At 38.4% G+C, this 24,599-nt stretch overlaps 1 protein-coding gene across 1 annotated transcript in view; it reads right to left on the bottom strand.

Annotated features, from left to right (window-relative positions):
• LOC134669881 (uncharacterized) overlaps window positions 1-24,599 on the bottom strand; it is a 55,155-nt gene that overhangs the window by 8,891 nt on the left and 21,665 nt on the right. The window contains exons 6-10 of the mRNA XM_063527499.1: window positions 21,752-21,839; window positions 19,732-19,884; window positions 18,783-18,933; window positions 18,271-18,487; window positions 17,548-17,607 (exon numbers count right to left, since the gene is read on the bottom strand). Coding sequence (XP_063383569.1) covers window positions 17,548-17,607; window positions 18,271-18,487; window positions 18,783-18,933; window positions 19,732-19,884; window positions 21,752-21,839 — 669 coding nt within the window. The remainder of the gene's footprint in view (window positions 1-17,547; window positions 17,608-18,270; window positions 18,488-18,782; window positions 18,934-19,731; window positions 19,885-21,751; window positions 21,840-24,599) is intronic.

The following is a 24,599-nucleotide window of genomic DNA, read 5'->3' on the forward strand; positions in this document are numbered from 1 at the left end:
AGACGTTTCTAAACATTTTTTCAACTGCAATATTGAAAGGTGTCCTGTTTTGGGACATTTTAGTGACATTCTTTGAAAGTGACTGATTGCATTCAAAATCGATATCTGAGGTGCAAAATATGGTTTCAACGGCAATATTTAGATTCTACACTTTAGCCGCGTACTTACTTTACTACCTGCATTATACCACCCTGCTGAAAAAAGGTAATTTCTCGGTATTGCCGTCAGAAACATGTCTCGAAACCTTTGGGCACCTCAGATATCGATTTTGAACGCAATCGGTTAATTGGAAGAAATGTCCCATAAATGTCCAGAAAAAAAAGGAAACTCCGTCTGTATTGCCGTCGGAAACATGTTACGGAACCTTTGGAAATCTCAGATATCGTTTTAAAGTGCCAACGATCAATTTAAAAAAATGTCCCGAAATGGAAGGGACATCCTTCAATACTGACGCGCGAAACATTTTTCGGGACCTATGGTCGACATCGATTACGAATATGAACGTAATTGGCCAATTTCGAAAAATGTCCCTAAAAGGGACATCAGTCAATACTGACATCAGGAACATGTTTTCGAACCTCTGGGAACCTCAGATATCGACTTTAAGTCCAGTAAGTAAGTGCTTAAAAAGGACACCTTTGAAAACTAATCTTAGGGAAGGGAAAGGGACCCTAGGTTAATCTAGATTGAGAATTGATTTAATCCGAATTGAGGATTGATGCGTTAATTCCAATTGATCCAAGCACAAACTGCGGCCAGAAAGCTGGGCGTCCTAAATAAGGTGAAGCGATACTTCACACCTGGACAGCTTCTAACACTTTACAAAGCTCAAGTCCGGTCGTGTATGGAGTATTGCAGCCACCTGTGGGATGGCTCAGCTAAATACCAACTCGCCGCTTTGGACTCAGTGGAGCGCAGAGCCAGGAGGATGATTGGCGACAAGAAGCTAACGGCTAAGCTTCAGTCTTTGGCCCATCGGCGGAAAGTCGCCAGCCTGTCGGTATTCTACAGGCTGCACTTCGGGGAGTGTGCCCAAGAGCTACACGAGCTTATTCCACCGTCCCCATTCTACCATCGGACTTTTAGACGCACGGCCGGTTTCCATCCTTACATGGTAGATATTCCACCAATTCGCACGAAGCGCTTTGCTTCTACTTTCCTTATGCGCACTGCCAAGGAATGGAATTCCCTGCCGGCGTCTATATTTCCGTGTTCTTATAACCCGGCAACCTTCAAATCAAGAGTGAACAGGCACCTTCTGGGCGAGCTCGCTCCATCGTAGGCCACGTCTACGCCTCGGCTAGTCTGTGGCCATGAGTAAGCCCATTCATAATAAAAAAAAAAAAAAAGATTCAATCGGATTGACGCGTCAATCAGAATTAAATCAATTCGAATTGATCAATTCGGATTGATCAATTCGGATTGACGCGTCAATTCGATTGATCAATCCAGATTGATTTAGTTCAGATTGATGCCAACACTGCATGATAGACAGGTACCCGTCGCCACCTTCGAGCTCCATCATCAGATCCTGAGTACTATCTTGTGTCAAAGATCTTGTCGAGATGAATAAAACGTGCCTAAACACGAAGTGGTTCAGTTACATGATAGACTGGTACCCGTGGCCACCCTTCAGCTCCATAATCAAACCTTGTGTATCTTCAGTGTCAAAGATCTTGTTGAGACTAGTCAAACGAGCCCAAACACGAAGTGGTTTAGTTGCATGGTTGATTGGTACCGGTGACCACCTTCCGGCTCCATCATCAGACCCTGAGTACTATCTTGTGTCAAAGATCTTGTTGAGACGAATAAAACGAGCCTAAACACGAAGTGGTTTCGTTGCACGGTTGATTGGTACCGGTGACCATCTTCCGGCTCCATCATCAGACCCTGAGTACTATCTTGTGTCAAAGATCTTGTTGAGACGAATAAAACGAGCCTAAACACGAAGTGGTTTAGTTGCATGGTTGATTGATACTGGTGACCACCTTCCGGCTCCATCATCAGACCCTGAATACTATCTTAAGTCAAAGATCTTGTTGAGCCGAATCAAACAAGCCCAAACACGAAGTGGTTTAGTTGCATGGTTTATTGGTACCGGTGACCACCTTCCGGCTCCATCATCAGACCCTGAGTACTATTTTGTGTCAAAGATCTTGTTAAGACGAATAAAACGAGCCTAAACACGAAGTGGTTTAGTTGCATGGTTGATTGGTACCGGTGACCACCTTCCGGCTCCATCATCAGACCCTGAGTACTATCTTGTGTCAAAGATCTTGTTGAGACGAATCAAACGAGCCCAAACACGAAGTGGTTTAGTTGCATGGTTGATTGGTACCGGTGACCACCTTCCGGCTCCATCATCAGACCCTGAGTACTATCTTGTGTCAAAGATCTTGTTGAGACGAATAAAACGAGCCTAAACACGAAGTGGTTTAGTTGCATGGTTGATTGGTACTGGTGACCACCTTCCGGCTCCATCATCAGACCCTGAATACTATCTTAAGTCAAAGATCTTGTTGAGCCGAATCAAACAAGCCCAAACACGAAGTGGTTTAGTTGCATGGTTTATTGGTACCGGTGACCACCTTCCGGCTCCATCATCAGACCCTGAGTACTATTTTGTGTCAAAGATCTTGTTAAGACGAATAAAACGAGCCTAAACACGAAGTGGTTTAGTTGCATGGTTGATTGGTACCGGTGACCACCTTCCGGCTCCATCATCAGACCCTGAGTACTATCTTGTGTCAAAGATCTTGTTGAGACGAATCAAACGAGCCCAAACACGAAGTGGTTTAGTTGCATGGTTGATTGGTACCGGTGACCACCTTCCGGCTCCATCATCAGACCCTGAGTACTATCTTGTGTCAAAGATCTTGTTGAGACGAATAAAACGAGCCTAAACACGAAGTGGTTTAGTTGCATGGTTGATTGGTACTGGTGACCACCTTCCGGCTCCATCATCAGACCCTGAATACTATCTTAAGTCAAAGATCTTGTTGAGCCGAATCAAACAAGCCCAAACACGAAGTGGTTTAGTTGCATGGTTTATTGGTACCGGTGACCACCTTCCGGCTCCATCATCAGACCCTGAGTACTATTTTGTGTCAAAGATCTTGTTAAGACGAATAAAACGAGCCTAAACACGAAGTGGTTTAGTTGCATGGTTGATTGGTACCGGTGACCACCTTCCGGCTCCATCATCAGACCCTGAGTACTATCTTGTGTCAAAGATCTTGTTGAGACGAATCAAACGAGCCCAAACACGAAGTGGTTTAGTTGCATGGTTGATTGGTACCGGTGACCACCTTCCGGCTCCATCATCAGACCCTGAGTACTATCTTGTGTCAAAGATCTTGTTGAGACGAATCAAACGAGCCCAAACACGAAGTGGTTTAGTTGCATGGTTGATTGGTACCGGTGACCACCTTCCGGCTCCATCATCAGACCCTGAGTACTATCTTGTGTCAAAGATCTTGTTGAGCCGAATCAAACGAGCCCAAACACGAAGTGGTTTAGTTGCATGGTTGATTGGTACCGGTGACCACCTTCCGGCTCCATCATCAGACCCTGAGTACTATTTTGTGTCAAAGATCTTGTTAAGACGAATAAAACGAGCCTAAACACGAAGTGGTTTAGTTGCATGGTTGATTGGTACCGGTGACCACCTTCCGGCTCCATCATCAGACCCTGAGTACTATCTTGTGTCAAAGATCTTGTTGAGACGAATCAAACGAGCCCAAACACGAAGTGGTTTAGTTGCATGGTTGATTGGAACCGGTGACCACCTTCCGGCTCCATCATCAGACCCTGAGTACTATCTTGTGTCAAAGATCTTGTTGAGACGAATAAAACGAGCCTAAACACGAAGTGGTTTAGTTGCATGGTTGACTGGTACTGGTGACCAACTTCCGGCTCCATCATCAGACCCTGAGTACTATCTTAAGTCAAAGATCTTGTTGAGCCGAATCAAACGTGCCCAAACACGAAGTGGTTTAGTTGCATGGTTGATTGGTACCAGTGACCACCTTCCGGCTCCATCATCAGACCCTGAGTACTATCTTGTGTCAAAGATCTTGTTGAGATGAATAAAACGAGCCTAAACACAAAGTGGTTTAGTTGCATGGTTGATTGGTACCGGTGACCACCTTCCGGCTCCATCATCAGACCCTGAGTACTAACTTGAGTCAAATAAATACATATAGAATGTCAGGTCGTTTCAAATATTTTTAATCCTGTCCGGTAGTTTATTAAACTGTACCATTATAAATTATAATACTATAAAAACAGTGCTAGGATCAAAGTCTCTCGTTGCGGTTTACACGCACACAGTATAGCGTTTTACACGGCGCCCGCCGCACACAATGATAAAAAACCTCGTCGTCGCCGTTGAAAATGTGCGGAGCCGACCGACACACGTCCTGCCTGTACAAGCTCTGCCGCGGCACTGAGCTGGCGAGCGCGCGTCATCGGTAATATAGAGTAGTTTTCAAAAAATTGCCAAAAAATTATAGTAGAATTTCATAAACACTAATGTATACCAACAGTATAAGCAAACGTTGCAGATTGCTTGAGTATGAAAATGACTTCGATATTAAGTAGATTTTCGTAGAAATTGACACTTGTTTCGGAGAGAAAATTGAGTTCGTTTTACTTTGATTTTCTCTTTCTCAAAGGTATGTAGGAAAAATATCGTTTGATATGCCTATAGTACAGGGTATTAGTAATACAAAATAGCCAGGTTTAGCAGAGTAAACTTCTCAACATTTCCAAATAAGAGCTTGCCGTTCAGTGCTTCACGGGGTTTTTCGGAAACGACCATCAGAAAAAAATTCATTACTAATTTAATAAGTCCTTTTTCTAATATTTACAACGATATTTAAAAAGATAAGAAGACGCTTTTACTGGAACAAGTACTCATTGTTTCTAATAATGAGCACAAAGTCCTGAATTTCGTCGACTAGTATCATCAATTTTGCATTATTTCGACTTTTCTTGTAAGAGCGCTCTTAAAGTAGCTATTCATTGTAATTAATGCTTGGTTCTTTTAATTTATTACTGATTAATATTTAAAAGGCCATACTATTGGAAATAAATTTTATTTCAAAAGTAATGAAACGGAATTAGAGCTGGTCGTTTCTCAAAAAGTTGGCACCGCCACCTGTAAATAGGTTTATGTTAGAACTTTTTTTTCGTTATGTACTATTTTTATATATAAAAAATTAATACATATTTAGAGAGACTTTTTACACAGAGGCCTAATACTTTGAAAAAAAATTAATAAATATTGATTACAAAAAAAAATATTGTAACTACGTTTATCCGTTAACCTGCCGTGTCCCAACGCGAGGTACTGATGTTCCGAGCTATGAAAACCACACAAAATATTAACTTAATTTAACGGCATTACCGTATTTTATTAACATATATCCCTAAGTTTTAAAGTATTACTATCGCATAATAATATTATACTTATATTTTAAGTTATTCGGCTTCAAAGTTTGTCCAAGGCAATTCTTAACAGTCACCTGGCGCGTCACATTCACGACGATTGTATAACCCCCACCGCACCTTTCCCGTCTCACTCCGCACGAGCTGAAGCCGTCACTCATCAGCTATCACCTGGTAGGACGAAGACGTGGTTATTGTGCTTCGCAAATAAAACACAAACGACAAAGTATCGGAAATTGGAGTTTGTAATGGGTACGTACTCTTTATCCTGGAGTCGATATCTTGCTAATTATGTAACCTATCGCATTACTATCAAGATATGTAACGTAAACAATAGTTTAGTTTTATATGCCTAAGTATGGAGTTCATCAAGCTAATACATTTTGTGTATTCGCGATATAACTGCCATTTTCCCCATCACCTGCATATCGTCCACCTGGCTAAAACTGCCAGGTGGATGAGATTTTGCGGCAGGTTAATGTCACTGATACCACAACTAATACTCGTAACTATATAATTATATAGCGGTTATATCGCTTTTGTGTGTTAATTTAGGAATAAAAACTATCCTGTCTGTTAAAGCTGCATATTATTGAAATTTTTGTACTTTTGTCTTAAGTCTCGTTAACCTGTCCAAAAAAGTCAGGTGAATGATGCAATGGCAGGTGAACGAAGCGTCCTTCACCTGCCATATGACAGGTGATCGATAATTATTTAAAATCCACGTTACATATACTCAAACTAGATTTGTGACGTCCCACGGGAAAAGGTACCTTATGAGGGTTTTTAGTTTTAGACATATATTAAAATGTTTTGTAAAAAGTATAAGTATATGCAGATTAGTCCCGTTCTTGTCAAAACCCAGTTCTGATGATGGGATCTATGAAGAATCGAGGGAACTCCTCAAATCTTAAAGGCATACATATATAGTGATTTTTGTGTTTTTATTTACAAATCAAGCATATACATTCACAAAAGTGACATTGGATGAAGTGGAACTGCTGATGAAGATCAGAACGAAACTCTTCAACGACGCATAGTTCACGTTTGGCGATTTGTCCTCTTCGTTATGTTTGTTAAGCAAGATAAGTTTATAAGCTGCATTTTTGTCAATCTCGAGTTCTGATGATGGGATCCATGAGGAATCGAGGGAACTCCTCAAATCTTAAAGGCATACATATAGTGATTTTTGTGTTTTTATTTACAAATCAAGCATATACATTCACAAAAGTGACATTGGATGAAGTGGAACTGCTGATGAAGATCAGAACGGAACTCTTCAACGATGCATAGTTCACGTTTGGCGATTTGTCCTCTTCGTTATGTTTGTTAAGCAAGATAAGTTTATAAGCTGCATTTTTGTCAATCTCGAGTTCTGATGATGGGATCCATGAGGAATCGAGGGAACTCCTCAAACCTTAAAGGCATGCGTATAGTGACTTTTGGATTTACATCAGAAAATCAAGCATTTTCATTAAAAACTGTCGCATTTGATGAAGTGGAACTGCTGATGATGATTAGAACAGAACTCTTCAACGATGCATAGTACACGTTTGGCGATTTAGATTTTGACTTGGATTGGGACTGGGGCTGGGACCCGGACCCAGACTCGGGCCCGGACTCGGACCCGGACTGTGACTCAGACCCGGACCTAGACTCATACCCGGAGTCGGACCTGGACCTGGATCCCGGCTCTTATCTGAACCTGAACCCGGACCTAACCTGACCTGACCTTGCACCAAACCTGAGTTCCACTAGGTACTGCGAGGGTTCAACATCAGCTCTATCTTGGGTACTGCGCTCCCAAGTGCTCATCAAGACGTGTCGAATGACCAAAACAGCATGTGTCTATGTTGCATCAAACCTGAGTTCCAGTAGGTACTGTGAGGGTTCAGCATCAGCTCTATATTGGGTACTGCTTTCCCAAGTGCTTATCAAGACGTGTCGAATGACCAAAACAGCGTGTGTCTATGTTGCACCAAACCTGAGTTCCACTAGGTACTGCGAGGGTTCAGCATCAGCTCTATCTTAGTAACCACTTTTCCAAGTGTTCATCAAGACGTGTTGGATGACCAAAACAGCGTGTGTCTATGTTGCACCAAACCTGAGTTCCACTAGGTACTGCGAGGGTTCATCATCAGCTCTATCTTGGGTACTGCTTTCCCAAGTGCTCATCAAGACGTGTCGAATGACCAAAACAGCGTGTGTCTATGTTGCACCAAACCTGAGTTCCACTAGGTACTGCGAGGGTTCAGCATCAGCTCTATCTTAGTAACCACTTTTCCAAGTGTTCATCAAGACGTGTTGGATGACCAAAACAGCGTGTGTCTATGTTGCTACAAACCTGAGTTCCACTAGGTACTGCGAGGGTTCATCATCAGCTCTATCTTGGGTACTGCTTTCCCAAGTGCTCATCAAGACGTGTCGAATGACCAAAACAGCATGTGTCTATGTTGCATCAAACCTGAGTTCCAGTAGGTACTGCGAGGGTTCATCATCAGCTCTATCTTGGGTACTGCTTTCCCAAGTCCTCATCAAGACGTGTCGAATGACCAAAACAGCGTGTGTCTATGTTGCACCAAACCTGAGTTCCACTAGGTACTGCGAAGGTTCAGCATCAGCTCTATCTTAGTAACCACTTTTCCAAGTGTTCATCAAGACGTGTTGGATGACCAAAACAGCGTGTGTCTATGTTGCACCAAACCTGAGTTCCACTAGGTGCTGCGAGGGCTCAGCATCAGCTCTATCTTGGGTACTAAGATAAAGATAAGATAAAGATAAAAAATAGTTTATTCAAGTAGGCATATTACAATGCTCTTATGAACGTCAAATAAACCTTTACCGGCTCCAACCGTACACCTCTGCCCCGAGAAGATTTAAATCCCCCCTCAATTGGAGGAGGGTATCCCAATATGGGACCGGCAACAAACTCGGCGGGACACATCTTTTCAAAACATTATTACATCTTATAATTAACATGCATTACGAGTAATTAAGAAAAATACAATTTAAATTACTATAGAATTCATGCAATTATACTCAGTGAGTACATAACTTTATAGAATTTGATATAAAAAATAAACATATATGTACATGAAATCACAAATACGTAGCTCTTTCAGAAAACATATCAAATCTTACAAAAGGAAAAGAAATTAAAATCAATAAAAGAAATGAGAATACATATTATATGAATCTGACTGATTGTTATGAGATGCTTTCATACAATTTGATGTGCTTTCTTACCTGAGCTGAGTCACCTTTAACTCTACACATAATACAATATTTTTAATTGCTACTTGTCGTTATTACAGTTTCTGGTTTGGACCATGCATGTTTGTCTGTCAAGTAGTCCTCGACTCTGTAATAAGCCTTCAACATCAATGACTTTTTTAAGTAATTCTTAAGAGCTGGAAAGGGTAATCTTAAAGCATCCTCTGGTAACTTGTTATAAAAATGAATGCATTGCCCAACGAATGACTTCTGTACTTTACGAACACGAAACTTTCTGATAGCAAGCTTATTTTTATTTCTAGTATTATAGTTATGGACATCAGAATTCTTAGTGAAGGAGTCTAGATTCTTAACAACATAAATAATACTATCATATATGTATTGGGAAGCTACAGTTAAAATATTAATTTCTTTAAAAAGTTCTCTTAATGATTCACGCACCACCCTTAAATTATATATAGAACGAATGGCTCTCTTTTGTAAGACAAATATAGTCTGTATGTCAGCTGCTTTGCCCCAAACCAGAATACCATATGACATTACACTATGAAAATAACTATAATAAACAAGGCGAGCTGTCTCAACATTAGTCAATTGTCTAATTCTCCTCACAGCGTAAGCGGCCGAACTTAATTTGTTTGCTAGTGTTCTTATATGAGGACTCCATTGTAGATTTTTGTCCAATGTTAAACCAAGAAACAATGCTTTATCTACCATCTCTAAGCATTCATTATTCAAAAGTATCTTAGTATCGACTGGTTTAACATTCGGCAAAGAAAATCGAATGCATTTAGTTTTCTTAGCATTAAGAAGCAAATTGTTCATAGTAAACCAGTTTAGTACATTAACGAGTGTGCTGTTAATTACACTGTAATCGGTAGATTTACGATCAACCTTAAAAAGTAATGATGTGTCATCAGCAAAAAGAACAATTTCACAAAGATTTTCTACTACACATGGCAAATCATTTATATAAACCAAAAACAGGAATGGACCCAAAATAGAACCTTGTGGCACTCCTAATTGGACTACAGTACCGCTAGACCGGGTTTTGTTTACAACAACCGTTTGTGTTGCTGCTCTCCCAAGTCCTCATCAAGACGTGTCGAATGACCAAAACAGCGTGTGTCTATGTTGCACCAAACCTGAGTTCCACTAGGTACTGCGAGGGTTCAGCATCAGCTCTATCTTGGGTACTGCTCTCCCAAGTCCTCATCGAGACGTGTCGAATGACCAAAACAGCGTGTGTCTATGTTGCACCAAACCTGAGTTCCACTAGGTGCTGCGAGGGTTCAGCATCAGCTCTATCTTGGGTACTGCCCTCTCAAGTCCTCATCAAAACGTGTCGAATGACCAAAACAGCGTGTGTCTATGTTGCACCAAACCTGAGTTCCACTAGGTGCTGCGAGGGTTCAGCATCAGCTGTATCTTGGGTACTGCCCTCCCAAGTCCTCATCAAGACGTGTCGAATGACCAGAACAGCGTGTGTCTATGTTGCACCAAAACTGAGTTCCACTAGGTACTGCGAGGGTTCAGCATCAGCTCTATCTGGGGTACTGCTCTCTCAAGTGCTCATCAAGACGTGTTGGATGACCAAAACAGTGTGTGTCTATGTTGCACCAAACCTGAGTTCCACTAGGTGCTGCGAGGGTTCAGCATCAGCTCTATCTTGGGTACTGCTCTTCCAAGTGCTCATCAAGACGTGTTGGATGACCAAAACAGCATGTGTCTATGTTGCACCAAACCTGAGTTCCACTAGGTGCTGCGAGGGTTCAGCATCAGCTCTATCTTGGGTACTGCCCTCCCAAGTCCTCATCAAAACGTGTCGAATGACCAAAACAGCGTGTGTCTATGTTGCACCAAACCTGAGTTCCACTAGTTACTGCGAGGGTTCAGCATCAGCTGTATCTTGGGTACTGCCCTCCCAAGTCCTCATCAAGAATGACCAAAACAGCGTGTGTCTATGTTGCACCAAACCTGAGTTCCACTAGGTACTGCGAGGGTTCAGCATCAGCTCTATCTTGGGTACTGCCCTCCCAAGTCCTCATGAAGACGTGTCGAATGACCAAAACAGCGTGTGTCTATGTTGCACCAAACCTGAGTTCCACTAGGTACTGCGATGGTCCAGCATCAGCTCTATCTTGAGTTCTGCTCTCCCAAGTGCTCACCAAGACGAGTTGGATGACCAAAACTGCATGTGCCTATGTTGCACCAAACCTGAGTTCCACTAGGTACTGCCAGGGTGAATAGACAGTAAGATTGAATGTTTACTTATTCACAGAAACTTGTTGTTAAATTGGGAATCGAATCGAAGGTGAGGTGGGTCAGAATCCAAAATTTTAATCATCATGGTGGACAATAAGGTCCCTTTTTACAGAAGATGACACATTTTTCGATTATTTTTAGAAGGCATTGAAAATGATGTGGTGGACAGGTGGATGACACTCATTACAGGTGAACGATGACAAGAAACCAGGTTAACGGCAACGGACACAGGTTAATGACGCCTCTCGATAACCTGTCAATATTTTCATTGGAATTTGTACTTATTTCTCGATAACCTGCTTCTACTATCGATAACCTGGAGACAAAATATCTTTCACCTGTCCTTGATATCGTTAACCTGAATTTCAAACGCCTATATCTCCTAAACTAATTGAAGGAATTGCTTCCCTTCCACATTTTCTAATAGTTAAAGTTGCCTTTTAACGATCCCAATAAAAAAAAATGCGAAAATGCAAAATTTTTGAAAAACGTTAACGTTAACCTGGCGGTGCCAACTTTTTGAGAAACGACCAGCTATGAATAAAAAACTCACGATACATTTTTATTCGTAGCTCTTAGAGACCGCATCGTATCTATCTTCACTCAACGTCGCGGGCGGACCGAACCGGCGTGTTCTTAAGATACGTGAAGCCGTGATCACGCCTACACGGATCTACACGGATTCACGTACCCTAATTTCACGTAACCGAATGTCACGTGCGGAACGGACCAGAAAACCGTTGCCGTGATTCACGAAACCGGGCGCACGGCTACGGGTTCACGAATCACGGACACGACCGCGAGCCCTACTTATAATACAAAAGAGAGCAGTTCGTACTATGTTTCGCATACCTCCTTGGGTTTCGTGTAGACATTTTTTCAAAGAATTAGGAATTCTCACGGTGCCTAGTTTGTATGTCTTGCTACTGCTCACAAAGCTTCTTAAGAACGAGTCTTGTGAAGAGCAATATGAACGCTTACTTACGCGCACCAAAAATATGAAAGTTATTTTTTAATACAGTTGCTCAAAAAGTGCTACTTTACGTAGCTGTTTAGCGTGCGGAAAGTTGGTTATCTCGAACTAGTGCTTTTTACTTTTCCAATTTTTTTAAATTTATACTTGTTCCAATTCACGACAACTTATTGATGAGTGTTAATATTAGTTTCCTTTAAACGTCGTAATCAGCATAAAAACCTACCGTTAATGTAAGAATACGAAAAATATTACATATTTCATATTTAATTACTTACCTCTTCATCATTATAACACGTTTATTTTTTAATATTCAATATTGAAAATTCCGTTCTTAATAAGTTGACTGAATGGAACGGAATAGCTGTCAAACGCCCATAGATATAATATACTTAAAGACGGCGTCTAACCGAGCTGTCACTGTTACCACTTTTGTTTAGTGTACGATTAACAATGTTTTTCTTATTTTTTCGCAACTGTATTAAAAAACGTCGTTCGATACACGTGCGGAAATGTCATTCTTCACTCGTCCCGAGTCTTGCCACTCGCCTGCGGCTCGTGGCAAGATATCTCGGTGCTCGTGAAGTAATGACATACCTTCCGCACTAGCATCGAAATGTACTATTCTGTCCTAGACTCGAGGTTGCTGCGCATTCCGTTGCTCATCAAGCCATAACCCTTTATAATAGATTGCCTACTGAACTAAAAATCATTACGGATCACTCGCTGTTTCATAGGGATTTGAAAAGATTTTTATTGAGAAGTTGCTTTTACACAGTGGATGAAATTTATGATAATGTTTAACATTTATGATACCTACATTATTATCTTTACATTTTATTAAGTGTCTAATAATTTTAGTTTTAAGCCATGTATTTCAAACACAATACTTGTATTGTTTTTTTTGAATAAATATATGACTATGACTATGACTATGGTACAGTCAGCAGCAGAAGTCTCTATACACTCCAGGTGCTCAAAGAGAGGTAAACGTTTAAACTGTCAAAAAGTTGTTGACTGTCATGGTAGCATTTACTTGTGAGCGCTCAACATGTCACAAATATCTTAACAGTCGCTATCCATTAATTTCTACACTTACAACAAATCATTGATACCTTAGCTGTCAAATAACCACTGGTATCTAAGCGGTCAACGTGTCAAATATATCTGAACAATATGGAAAAATAGACGTTTAAAGCATACATGTATGGTCGTATATTGAATGAATAATAGCTATGCTAATTTCAGGTAAAGCGTTTTGACAATCATCGAAAGCAGTACAGTCTTGTCATCACATACATCTATCTCACGTTTTGCCCTTCAACCATTGACAGGGGTCTGTCAGTCAACTTACTGCAAACTATTTCTTTTATTTAATAGAATCATCAAAACGAATGAGTGACACATAGCGAAAGCTAACTGAAGCCGAATTTAGAGCCAATTGTTAAGGCACGTTGTGGTCTTGTTACTAAGGCGTTTGCTTTTCAAAGCAGAGACCGCGGGTTCAAATCTCAGTGGGACGCACCTAGAGATTACAGCTTTTTTTTTTTGGGTTTCATTTCTATTATTAATTAGTGGTTTGAAGTATATTAATTTCGCATAAGTTTATATATTTTTTGAAGATATGTCACATATAGCGTATGTACGACTTTCTAACAGGATGTCGTAGGTTTGAACCCGCCGTGGCCGTTCCTTAGATTACTCCTGTGCGGAATTGCCATTTGATGTTTACTGCTAGGTTATATTAACAATAAGTTCAAAGATATAAAGTATGTATCAGAACGAAAGGCCAAGAAAGAGACCCATTAATGTTTAGATCATACTGAACAACTTTTACTATGGGACCAACCCCGATAACGCGGAAAAATTATTGGAAGTTTCATACATTTTGCTGGTCTGATGTTGAAATTTTCTATGGGAGAGTACATTTTTTTCCGGGGTTTCGGGGTTGGTCCCATACCATACGGTAAAAGTTGCTCAGTATGACCTAAACAATAATGGGTCTCTTTCTTGGCCTTTCGTTCTGATACATACTGTATATAACTCCGTATACTCTATCCTCTCTGCTAAGTTGTAAAAACAAAATTCGTCATTCCTATGGTCAACATTTAGCATAATTATTACGTAGGTATATGCATGGTAGTGATGGTTTTATCGCAAAGGTACATCTAAAGAGGAGGCACCGTTCGCGTTCTTGCGGATCATGAGTCTAACCAACAAAATAAAGAGAGGAGTCATAGTTGGATATGCTTAACACCTTTACTGCCCGTGCTTCTCACATGGGGCCACGGTTAGCCTCTATTACAAAGCCATAAGGTTTACATGTCAGATTGGGACAGTTAGGGCATGCAGTACCGGTCCCGGTACCAAGAATTTTATTTCCCGGTTCTGGGCATGGCCGGAACCGGGATTCCCGGTTCTTCCCGGTTCTCAAGGCATCTTTTGATTACTTTTAAGAAATTGTTTCTGTTAGCGTACAATCTTTATGAATGACTTATTTTCATATAAATAATTGCATAAGAATTAATAAATGACTTATTTTATTATAAACAAACACTTAATTGGCGTTCCAACCTATTTTACGAAATTAACCGGCACACATAGGCTCCGCCTGGGCCGAGCCACACGGCCGTAGCGTAGTCGATGCACTCAACACTATATGACGGCACGGCCTGCCTTCACGAATGCCTACTTTACTAGGTTAATTTATCGGGTTATTTGGGTCCCCCGTTTCATAGCACCATTATTAAATGTTATATAATGTCCCGAGCTAAAGTACTAATACATTACTACTATTGAAATGGGAATAAATAGTCATATGATGAGAACCGAGAAGTACCGGTACCGGGTCTTCAGTACCGGTTCTTTTGATACCATAAAATTCCCGGGAATTCCCGGGAATATGAGAACCGGGAATTCCCGGGAGCATGCCCTAGGGACAGTGAACGTGTTACGTTTCAATTCTATTATTTTCTCCTTCGTTCTTTGATCGATTCGGAGCATCGTATTTTAGTACTATATAGTATATTTTAGTACAATAAGCGGGCTAAATAAATATATTAACATATAATATGCTCTACGATTTGGAAGAATGGCCGCCTATGACAGTTAAAATAAAAAACCGATCATTCTCGTAGCACTTCTTATTTATTGTCTAAGTTTGACACTTGACGATAAAATACTTCTTTAAGAAAGGAGGCGTCAATTCGTAGCTGCTACAGTATTTTTTTTAAAGTTAAACAGATTAAATGTTGATGCTTAGTTACCATTGAAATAACAACTGCTTAGCAACTGGTGGCACTCTGGCTGCTGACATACGTGATTGGCAGTGCGTGTAGGTATTAAAGACAGCAGCTTGAATTTGATTGCTTAGTTACCACTGACTTTTTAACCGTTATTGTCATTGTGATTAAATAAGGGTGTATGTGTTAAAGAAAAACTCAGAAGTTAAGATATATGTGACGAACTGAAAGCCTACGCTAAAATGACAACTTAGATGTCCTTATTTTTGTGACGATTGAAGTGTATATGTTTTCTTGGACACCTTGCCCGCTCAGGTATATCTGCTGCTGACTGTACTTATTAGAAAAATAATAGCTTTTTTGTTTTAAAATCAAACAAAATAAAACATAAGCAAAGTTTCAATTCATAATGATTTAAATATTTAAATCATTTAAATATTCAAATTATACACGGTGTAACATGAGGAAACCGAATAATTTTAACCACGCATTTCTGAGGTCTAAAGAAGGAAAAAATGTAATATGAGTTTAAGTCAATATCGCCAAAAAAAAAATTTTTTTTGTTTTGTTTTTTAAATTTATTTTATTGTTTTGTTTGTACATAAAAAAATAAATTTTATTGGTAAACTTGGTACTTAAAATTGATTTTTAGTTTTTTTTTTCGTAAAACCTTATTTTTGCAAAGTGTTACTTATCACTTTTTGACATCTATCAATAAGGATATTTAGACTACGTCGCATAGCAGCAACATTATCATCAAAAAGGCCTTTTACACTATGTAACAACTAAAAATTGTTTATTTTTATAGCCTGACAACAGTTTATTTAACCCTGAGATAGTGTCGCTGCAAACAGGTTACTTATGGCAATAATGTGCGTACGTCATGTATAGTCGGGGTAGTGGGCATTGGTTTCATGTTGATACTCGTATAATGTCAAAACATTGCTTACAGAGAATTCAGTTCTTTCAATTTACCTATTCGTCAAAATCTGATTCCAAATATTCAATATTTATATATTCTTCGTTTTCTGACTCTTACGAATTCTGATTTTCATCAGATGTTGTGTCGCTTTCAGGACCACCAACCTCGATTATAAAACGTTCAGTCTCCAATTCGATTATAAGACCTTTATTCCTATAATTGTCTTAAAATTTTTTAACATGGTCACAGCAATTGCTCCAATTTTCTTGAGTTACTTCCTATACGATACGATAACCAGTTCAATACAACCGCACTATAAAATGTCAATACCGGTCATGTTAACAACCAACTTTAAAACATTGTTTATTGGAATCCTATGTAATCCTTCGTCTTTTTTAAGCGGTAAGTATTTTATTGCATTCACTACAATTTTTTTCGCATCTTTGGAATATTTTTTTGGCATTTTTGTAATAAAACCGTTTATATTTGAATATATTCGTAGATATCTTCTATTTGTTTACATCGGTGACATTCGATGACATCCAACGTTCGTTGTCAAAGAGTACTTGTTGCCAGTAAAATAAATTAGTACCATTGAAAATCCGCAAAATGGCGAGGGTCAAATAAACTGTTGCCAGGCTTTAAATTAATATTATCTCTGAAACTAGGCGAATTTCAAAAAGTTTATAGGACATTTTTGTCTCTAAATATGATCAGGAATACGCTGTTAAAAAATTATTCGGTTTCCGCATGTTACACCGTGTATAATAGTAATATTAGGGTAATAAAAATATGGGGAGACTTGAGACAGTTACTAGAGAAATTGCTGACTTGTTAATATTGGAAATAATTGCATGCATATTTCGGGCCAAGATGCAACCAATTTAAACCAATGACGAGAGTTGGCTTTATTTGCAATTTTTCTGGCAACTAAGTACGAGGTATGGACAAAAATAAATTAGTAGAGAATAAAATCATAAGTAAAAAATACTCCAGTCTCTTACTTGGTGGAAAAGTTGGAGCCTATGATGGAATTCAGTAGGGGTTGCCGGAGAGATGCTCTACAGCAGCGGTCGGCAACATTTTAGCAGACAAGGGCCACATAGTAGTTAACGAAGTTGACGCGGGCCGCAGTTTGGAAATATTTGTGACTTTAGCAGACATTGTCGTTTGTCAATATTACATACAAAATAGGGGAGGGAGTCCAGGGAGGCTCACGGGCTGCAAGCGAGAGGTTCCGGGCCGCTGGTTGCCGACCGCTGCTCTACAGCAACCCCTACTTAAACTTTGGCTAGTGCTTCCAAACTATAGGGGTACAAATATTTTCAAGTAAGTACAAATTCAGTACCAATTGTGTACTAAATCCTAATATAATAAGGAATGCCAAACGCAATGTGGGGTTGCTGGAGAGCATGGTGTGTAATAGGCAGTGGTGTTTGCTACAAGAAATTTATTATTACCTCAAGTAAAACCTTCGTTTTTATACCACCTGCCGATAATTCAGGACGGGACGGAATCGGCTGTAAGGAAAGTGTGAGAAGTTACTTTTGTCTGCAGTATACAATGCAGAGGTCTAATCGAACGTTACTAATTTGACATGATCATTGCACATTCATCCTGCGAAAATATCGATATAATATCTGGGTGGATCAACAATTTTTTGTTATTCTGTCCCTTTCTCCAGGGATTTTCTAAGAAGAAATCTTGTAAATACTACGTTCCATGAATACGCTTAGTAAATGGCCCATTATGGGAATGACTTATAATTTATAACTAATATTTCATAATCTAAAACATTAGACGTTTCAGTGCAAACCTTGCGCCAGCTCTTATGAATCAACTTACAAGTGGGTCGATCAACTATTTCTTGTCGTTATTTTGTTCCATCAGCCAGGAGACAACAGTAGCATAGTTTCTTAGAAGAGCTGCTGTACCATGTTCTACAAACGTGCTTAGTAGATGTCCCATTATGGAAAGGCCTTATAACTACCAAATAATTCAAGTTTGGTTCATTTAAATACGAAATAACCAGTATTTTAAGAGTGACCCAGGAGACCGTAACCATGGCTACTAGTGACAAGAAAAAGTTGATTTACCCAAGTATAACTTTTTCAACTATTTTAAGAAAGCTTTATATTTGCTAGTATGAAAGGTATTTATAGCTATTTAGGGATGAGACATACCGTAGGCCCCTCAGACCTTTCTGCTAATCTAACAGTTTCCTTTATGAAATCCTCCATTGAATCCATTTGGAATACTTTAGCTTCGTCGAACCACAGCGGCCACTCTTTCGTCGGCGGGTAGAAGTATTTTTCCTTACATTTTCCTTCGTGGTGGTAGTCGTAAAGGTGACGGCACTTGCATTTGGTTTCTTCCAAATGTTTCATCACGGCCTTTTCCCTAAAGAAACAATGTTTGTATAGATCTCGCGTTGTTAGAAGAGGCGAATGGAACGAATGATTATAAACGGCATTATTAACGGAATTCGAACTATTAGAGTGCGATTACAAATTATGGGGAAAATGAAAAAGTTTTACATATTGAGTGATTTATGAAATGAACACATTTCTTTATGCAATATCAATTTACCTATCTTGTAACTTTCATCAGCAGTTATTTTATTCTCTTTGAGAATTTACTATCTTTTTTTTTAATACAATTTCAATTTTACCATAGATTATTAGGCATTTATTACCATTTCATGCAGGCACAAGTTTTATCGCATCTTTTATCTTTGTCCATTGGGTATTTCCAATGTCCATTAATGACTGTCAAATATTCTCCAGTGGAAAATGTAGATGTTCCACCATTGATAGCTATATATCCAGTTGGTAATATAACAATATCTGTAGATTAAAGAAAAAACTTATGAAAGGCTGCTTTTTGGGCGCGAGTGCTCTAGATTACGAGTAGATACCTACTGACGGGGGGATTTCTCCTGAGGAATCCCCCCATCGCGTATTACAAGTACTACACTCAAAATCATCTGTTTTTTTTACACTATACTATTTATGACCATACGTGTGCTAACTCGGGGCACAAATACCAAAGTGATGTTCCAAAATCGACGTTACTGTCAACACCTAGATGTTCCATCGCTATTCAAAGAACATCTCATTTTATTAGACCAAAATGTGAATACAATTCAAAAGTACCAGTTACTGATTTTTAAAGCGTTTTTCAATTAAAAGACACGTCAAGTTCGCATAGTCTTTTTCTAATGCTATAAAAACGAACTAAGTATAATGCGGTCTTATGATATTTATGAGTAGATAGCTATGGAGCATTCCATGAAATTGTCTACCGTTTGTCCCGTACAAACGCTAATTTAGGCGAAGGTATAAAACTAAATAAATAAATAAAAAAATAAAAAATTAAATAAATTTTATTATTTATTATTATTATTTTTTTTTTTTGTAAATTTAGGGGAAGGTAGGGGGGAGTTTCCTTTCCATGACAAATGGTCAAAAATATGCACAGAAAAATAATCGCCTGCTAATGCCGAAAAAAAGTCGCAACACAGGAAACAAAATGCGTTTGTACGGGACAGCCCGTGGAATGCGTCTATGCTCAAAAATTTATAAACTGGGGGATAAAATATACAGTACATATTTACTTTGAATTTCATGAAACTTTATACTTACTGTTTAAAACGTAACGTAGCCTTCCCTTTATTAGAACAACAGGTCCTACATTAAATTGTATATTATTTAATGGAGCTACATGTTTAGCTTTGGCCGGCCTTTTCAGTTGCCTTAACTTCAGATAATACTCCCGCATTTTCAGGTTAGTGCTCCCTGGAATAATAAATATCTAAAGTCTATTTCAATAGAACTTGCTAACTATGTAAACAAACCGCCATATTGAAATTGTCTCTGTATGATCAATTTACTAGTGATGGGCAAGACTCCTACTTACTACATTACTAATGTCAAACCATATCGAATAATAAAATACCAAAAGTAAAAAACAAGTAGTTACTTATTTTTAATTTGTTTAATCATGATCAGAAGACAAATTAGTACTTAAGAATGATTTATTGATGAGCCGACTTAATCATAAGATGTATGGCTTATAAAATAAATAAGATTAAAAAAAAATGATTTATTGATGTATTTTATAACCGTGGCGATAGGTACAGAGCGTGGGTTGGGTAGTGTGTAGCGGGTTTATATTACAAACTTTAGCCACAACACTACCCATCATAGACAATTGTAGAATTTAAAAGAAACAAAACCGCCATTCCATCGGGTCCTAATAACCTAACTTATGAAACCATTTTAAACCTTTAATTAAATATCCAAGATACAGTTACATATTTATGTATTTTACGGAACGGACCGTTTTAATAGTGTATATGTGTATGGCTTCAATGGTATTTGATGAGGTGGTGTGAAAATTCAAAGAGAAACAGTGATAAAACAAAATTAGGTTGTTTGTTTACATAGTTAGCAAGTTCTATTGGAATAGACTTTACTTAGTTATTTTATCATTTATCAATAAAAAATACTTAAAGACATAAATAAACAGGAATATAAAACTAAAATTAACTACAATTAAAATAACTAATAATTAAAAATACCTACTCATCAATAGTTATTTAGTAATTTCGCTGTTTACACAACTGCCGAAAGCAGTGTTATTGGGTATAATTTTATTTGTAAGACACGATAGAAATAGTCAAAGTTACAGGTACCTACATATATTATGTAGCCAGATCGTAGAATTGGTGATTTCATAAAAGGGGGCAGTAATATTAGCGACTATACTGGGTCAAGCAGATCTTGTCAGTAGAAAAAGGCGGCAAATTTGAAAAATGTAGGCGCGAAAGGATATCGTCCCATAGAAAATTTGAATTTCGCGCCTTTTTCTACTGACAAGATTTGCTTGACCGTCTATATGTAGAATTATCGACCGCAAGTGGTCGTTAGACAGTTAATATTTTGTGTCATACGATAAAAAATTGAATTTATCTTCATGAAAATCACCTCAAGTTTATAATTTACAAATATAAGTTGGGTACGTACCAGTGGCGGCGCGTCCATAAAAGCCGATTCCCACCGGCTTGCCTGTTTTTGGACGTTTGAGCAGAGTTGTAAAGGAAATATGTAAGCCAAATTAGCCCCGGCTTGCCTATGGATATGTTTGACGCGCCGCCACTGGTACGTACCTACCTACTTATAGTATAGGTAAAGTAGGAAAAAGTACCGGCCAAGTGCGTGTCGGACTCTTATTTTGGGGTTTCCTTACATAACACAATAAACAACACCCCCTAGCCAAAACGCAGGTTTCACGTAAACCATTTCGGTTGTGTCCCTAAACAGCCTAACAGCATTTTTGTTCTTAAGTCCGACTCACGTTTGACCGTATGTTTCTAATGGCTCCTCTTCACGTTGGGCCAACGCCAACGCCAACGAGGGACGCATTTATGCGTTAGAGAGAGCAAGTGATATTGCTATCTCATTCTACCGCATGGCTGCGTCCCTCGTTGGCGTTGGCGTTGGCCCAACGTGAAGAGGAGCCTTGATATGTCTTCCTGACGTTTTTGTAGGTATATATACTATTATCTACGTCCGTGATCGATCGGATTTCATTCATCGTCATCGGACAAGATTAGGTAGGTAAAGTTACTCACGAAAAATTAGGTAGCAAAATATTACTCACGTAGGTGAACGGGAGGCTCCCAAAATTTGTAAGTGCAAATTCTTTCCGCTTGCTTCGCCTTTACGCATCTTTGCAGTCTTTTATCAATCTGATAGGAACAGATGTAGAATTTTATACACTTTTAGGAGATACAGGAGATTCAGATTAGTAATATCTTGTAATGTTATATAAGGTGCTACTTTATTAGTTGCAGATATTTATACAGCTGATGGTACTCGGTTTCTGGAGTATATTTAAGTATGAAACATTATAGCTTATACAATGTTTTTTTGGAGAAAACTGAAAAACAAATTTGCTACGTAAAAACACCCTGTTAATGTGATTATTAAATGTGAACTCATTGCAGGCGCGGATCCACCGTTGTGGGCACGGTGGGCATGCCCACAACCCTAATAGGGTGCCCTATTGATTCCCCGGGTAGAATTACGCCGATTTTTGTATCGCAGACGCTTTGGCAGAATTTCATTAGGTATAAGTACGCAGTAGAGTAGTCAGTTGATTGATACGCAGATTTACTTTTCGTAGAATTATCGTTTGATGAACGTCAAAACTGCCCGAGTTACAGGTGGCCCCAAAACGCTCACAAGATAGTACAACATAAAATTACCATATAAACAATGTCAACTTACCTAATAAATAAATTGAATGACACAATTATATCTATCTATCTATATATATAAATGCAAGTGTCCTGACTGACTGACTGACTGACTGACTGACTGACTGACTGACTGATTCATCAACGCAGAGCCGAAACTACAAAAGCCAGAAAGTTGAAATTTGCACACCAGATTGCATTTATAAAGTGTACAAGAGATTAGAAGCGATTTTGAGAAATTCAACCCCTAAGGGGGTTAAAAAAGGGATGAAAGTTAGTATGGGGTTAAAGTTTTCTTTTAAGCTAGGAATTTGAAACTTCGTAAAAAGATATATTATTAAAATACAAGAAAACTAATTTCAGCGTTTTTGAAAATTCATCCCCTGAGGTGGTGAAAAAGGGGTTGAAAGTTTGTATGGATATCAAATTTTTTTTTGGACGCGGGACTTGAATCTTTGTATTTGGAGATATTATTAGAAGACAGGAAAAGTAATTTCAGCGTTTTGTAAAATTCATCCCCTAACAGGGTTAAAAAGGGGTTGAAAGTTTGAATCCACTACAAATGCTTTGAATCTTCTTAGAAAGGCGTAATAGCTGATTACAAAAAAAAGTTATTTCAACGTTTTTGGAAATTCAACCCCTAAGGGGGTTAAAAAAGGGATGAAAGTTCGTCTTGGGGTGCAAATTTTATTTTAAGCTAGGAACTTAAAACTTTGCAAAAAGGTATTAAATTAAAATAGAAGAAAACTAATTTCAGCGTTTTTGAAAATTCATCCCCTAAGGTGGTGAAAAAGGGGTTGAAAGTTTGTATGGATATCAAAAAATTTTTCGAACGCGGGACTTGAATCTTTGTATTTGGGGATATAATTAAAAGACAAGAAAAGTAATTTCAGCGTTTTGTAAAATTCATCCCCTAACAGGGTTAAAAACGGGTTGAAAGTTTGAATCCATTACAAATGCTTTGAAACTTCTTAGAAAGGCGTAATAGCTGATTACAAAAAAAAGTTATTTCAACGTTTTTGGAAATTCAACCCCTAAGGGGGTTAAAAAAGGGATGAAAGTTCGTCTTGGGGTGCAAATTTTATTTTAAGCTAGGAACTTAAAATTTTGCAAAAAGGTATTAAATTATAATAGAAGAAAACTAATTTCAGCTTTTTTGAAAATTCATCCCCTAAGGTGGTGCAAAAGGGGTTGAAAGTTTGTATGGATATCAAAATTTTTTTCGAACGCGGGACTTGAATCTTTGTATTTGGGGATATTATTAAAAGACAAGAAAAGTAATTTCAGCGTTTTGTAAAATTCATCCCCTAACGGTTAAAAAGGGGTTGAAAGTTTGAATCCATTACAAATGCTTTGAAACTTCTTAGAAAGGCGTAATAGCTGAAAACAAAAAAAAGTAATTGAAAGTGGTGAAATAGAACTCCTTGCTGTATTTATATCAGCTGACAACTCAAATTATTAGTGATACAGAATAAACAGCAATTTATTAAATTATTAACTTATGGAGTCTTAAATTTAAACATTCAGAATTTTTTGTACAATTTCTTAAAATAATTCCAGCTTTTAATTGACTGTCATAGGAGTTTCAGAGCGCAGGTCTATATGTGTATGGAAAAGGCTCCATAGACCTTACAAAAAAATCGCATGCCATTTTTGGTAAAATTCCGACTACTAGGGTAGAGGCAAGTGCTCTACATGTGGACATTTTCCAGATTTTGGCCTTATTTTGTTCATAAATCATAAACTATTGATAATGTCAAAAACTTATTTATTTCTTTTGAACAATTATTAAATAGTCTATTATTGCAGACTAGTTTTATCACGTTAGCTAAATAGGAACCAGAGATATAAAATAAATGTTAAAATTGATATTTTTGTATGATATTAGGCAGGGTTAAGAGAGCCACTTGACAAAAACTTTAAAAAAGTTATAAAACATATACTCTACTGAAGGTTGCTTGATGAAAAGATTACTCTACCAAATGAAATTCTTCTAATGATTGGTCTGCTAATTTACACAGAAGCGAACTGAATGATATGTGAATCAAGAGTCTACCAAAAGTTAGTCGACCAAAAGTTACATCTACGAATAATTGACTCTACGAAACCATTTTTGGCGAAACGTTAAGACGAAACAGGAGCTGAGTTTTAAATATTTTAGGTAAGTATACCCGTCTCGCTAACGGAAGCGGCTCCTAAAACTAGTGCGATAATAAGGACAAGGCGAAAAATCCTGCGTAAAAATCTCAA

This window comes from Cydia fagiglandana, chromosome 13 (genome assembly GCF_963556715.1).
Source record: "Cydia fagiglandana chromosome 13, ilCydFagi1.1, whole genome shotgun sequence".
Lineage (NCBI taxonomy): Eukaryota > Metazoa > Arthropoda > Insecta > Lepidoptera > Tortricidae > Cydia > Cydia fagiglandana.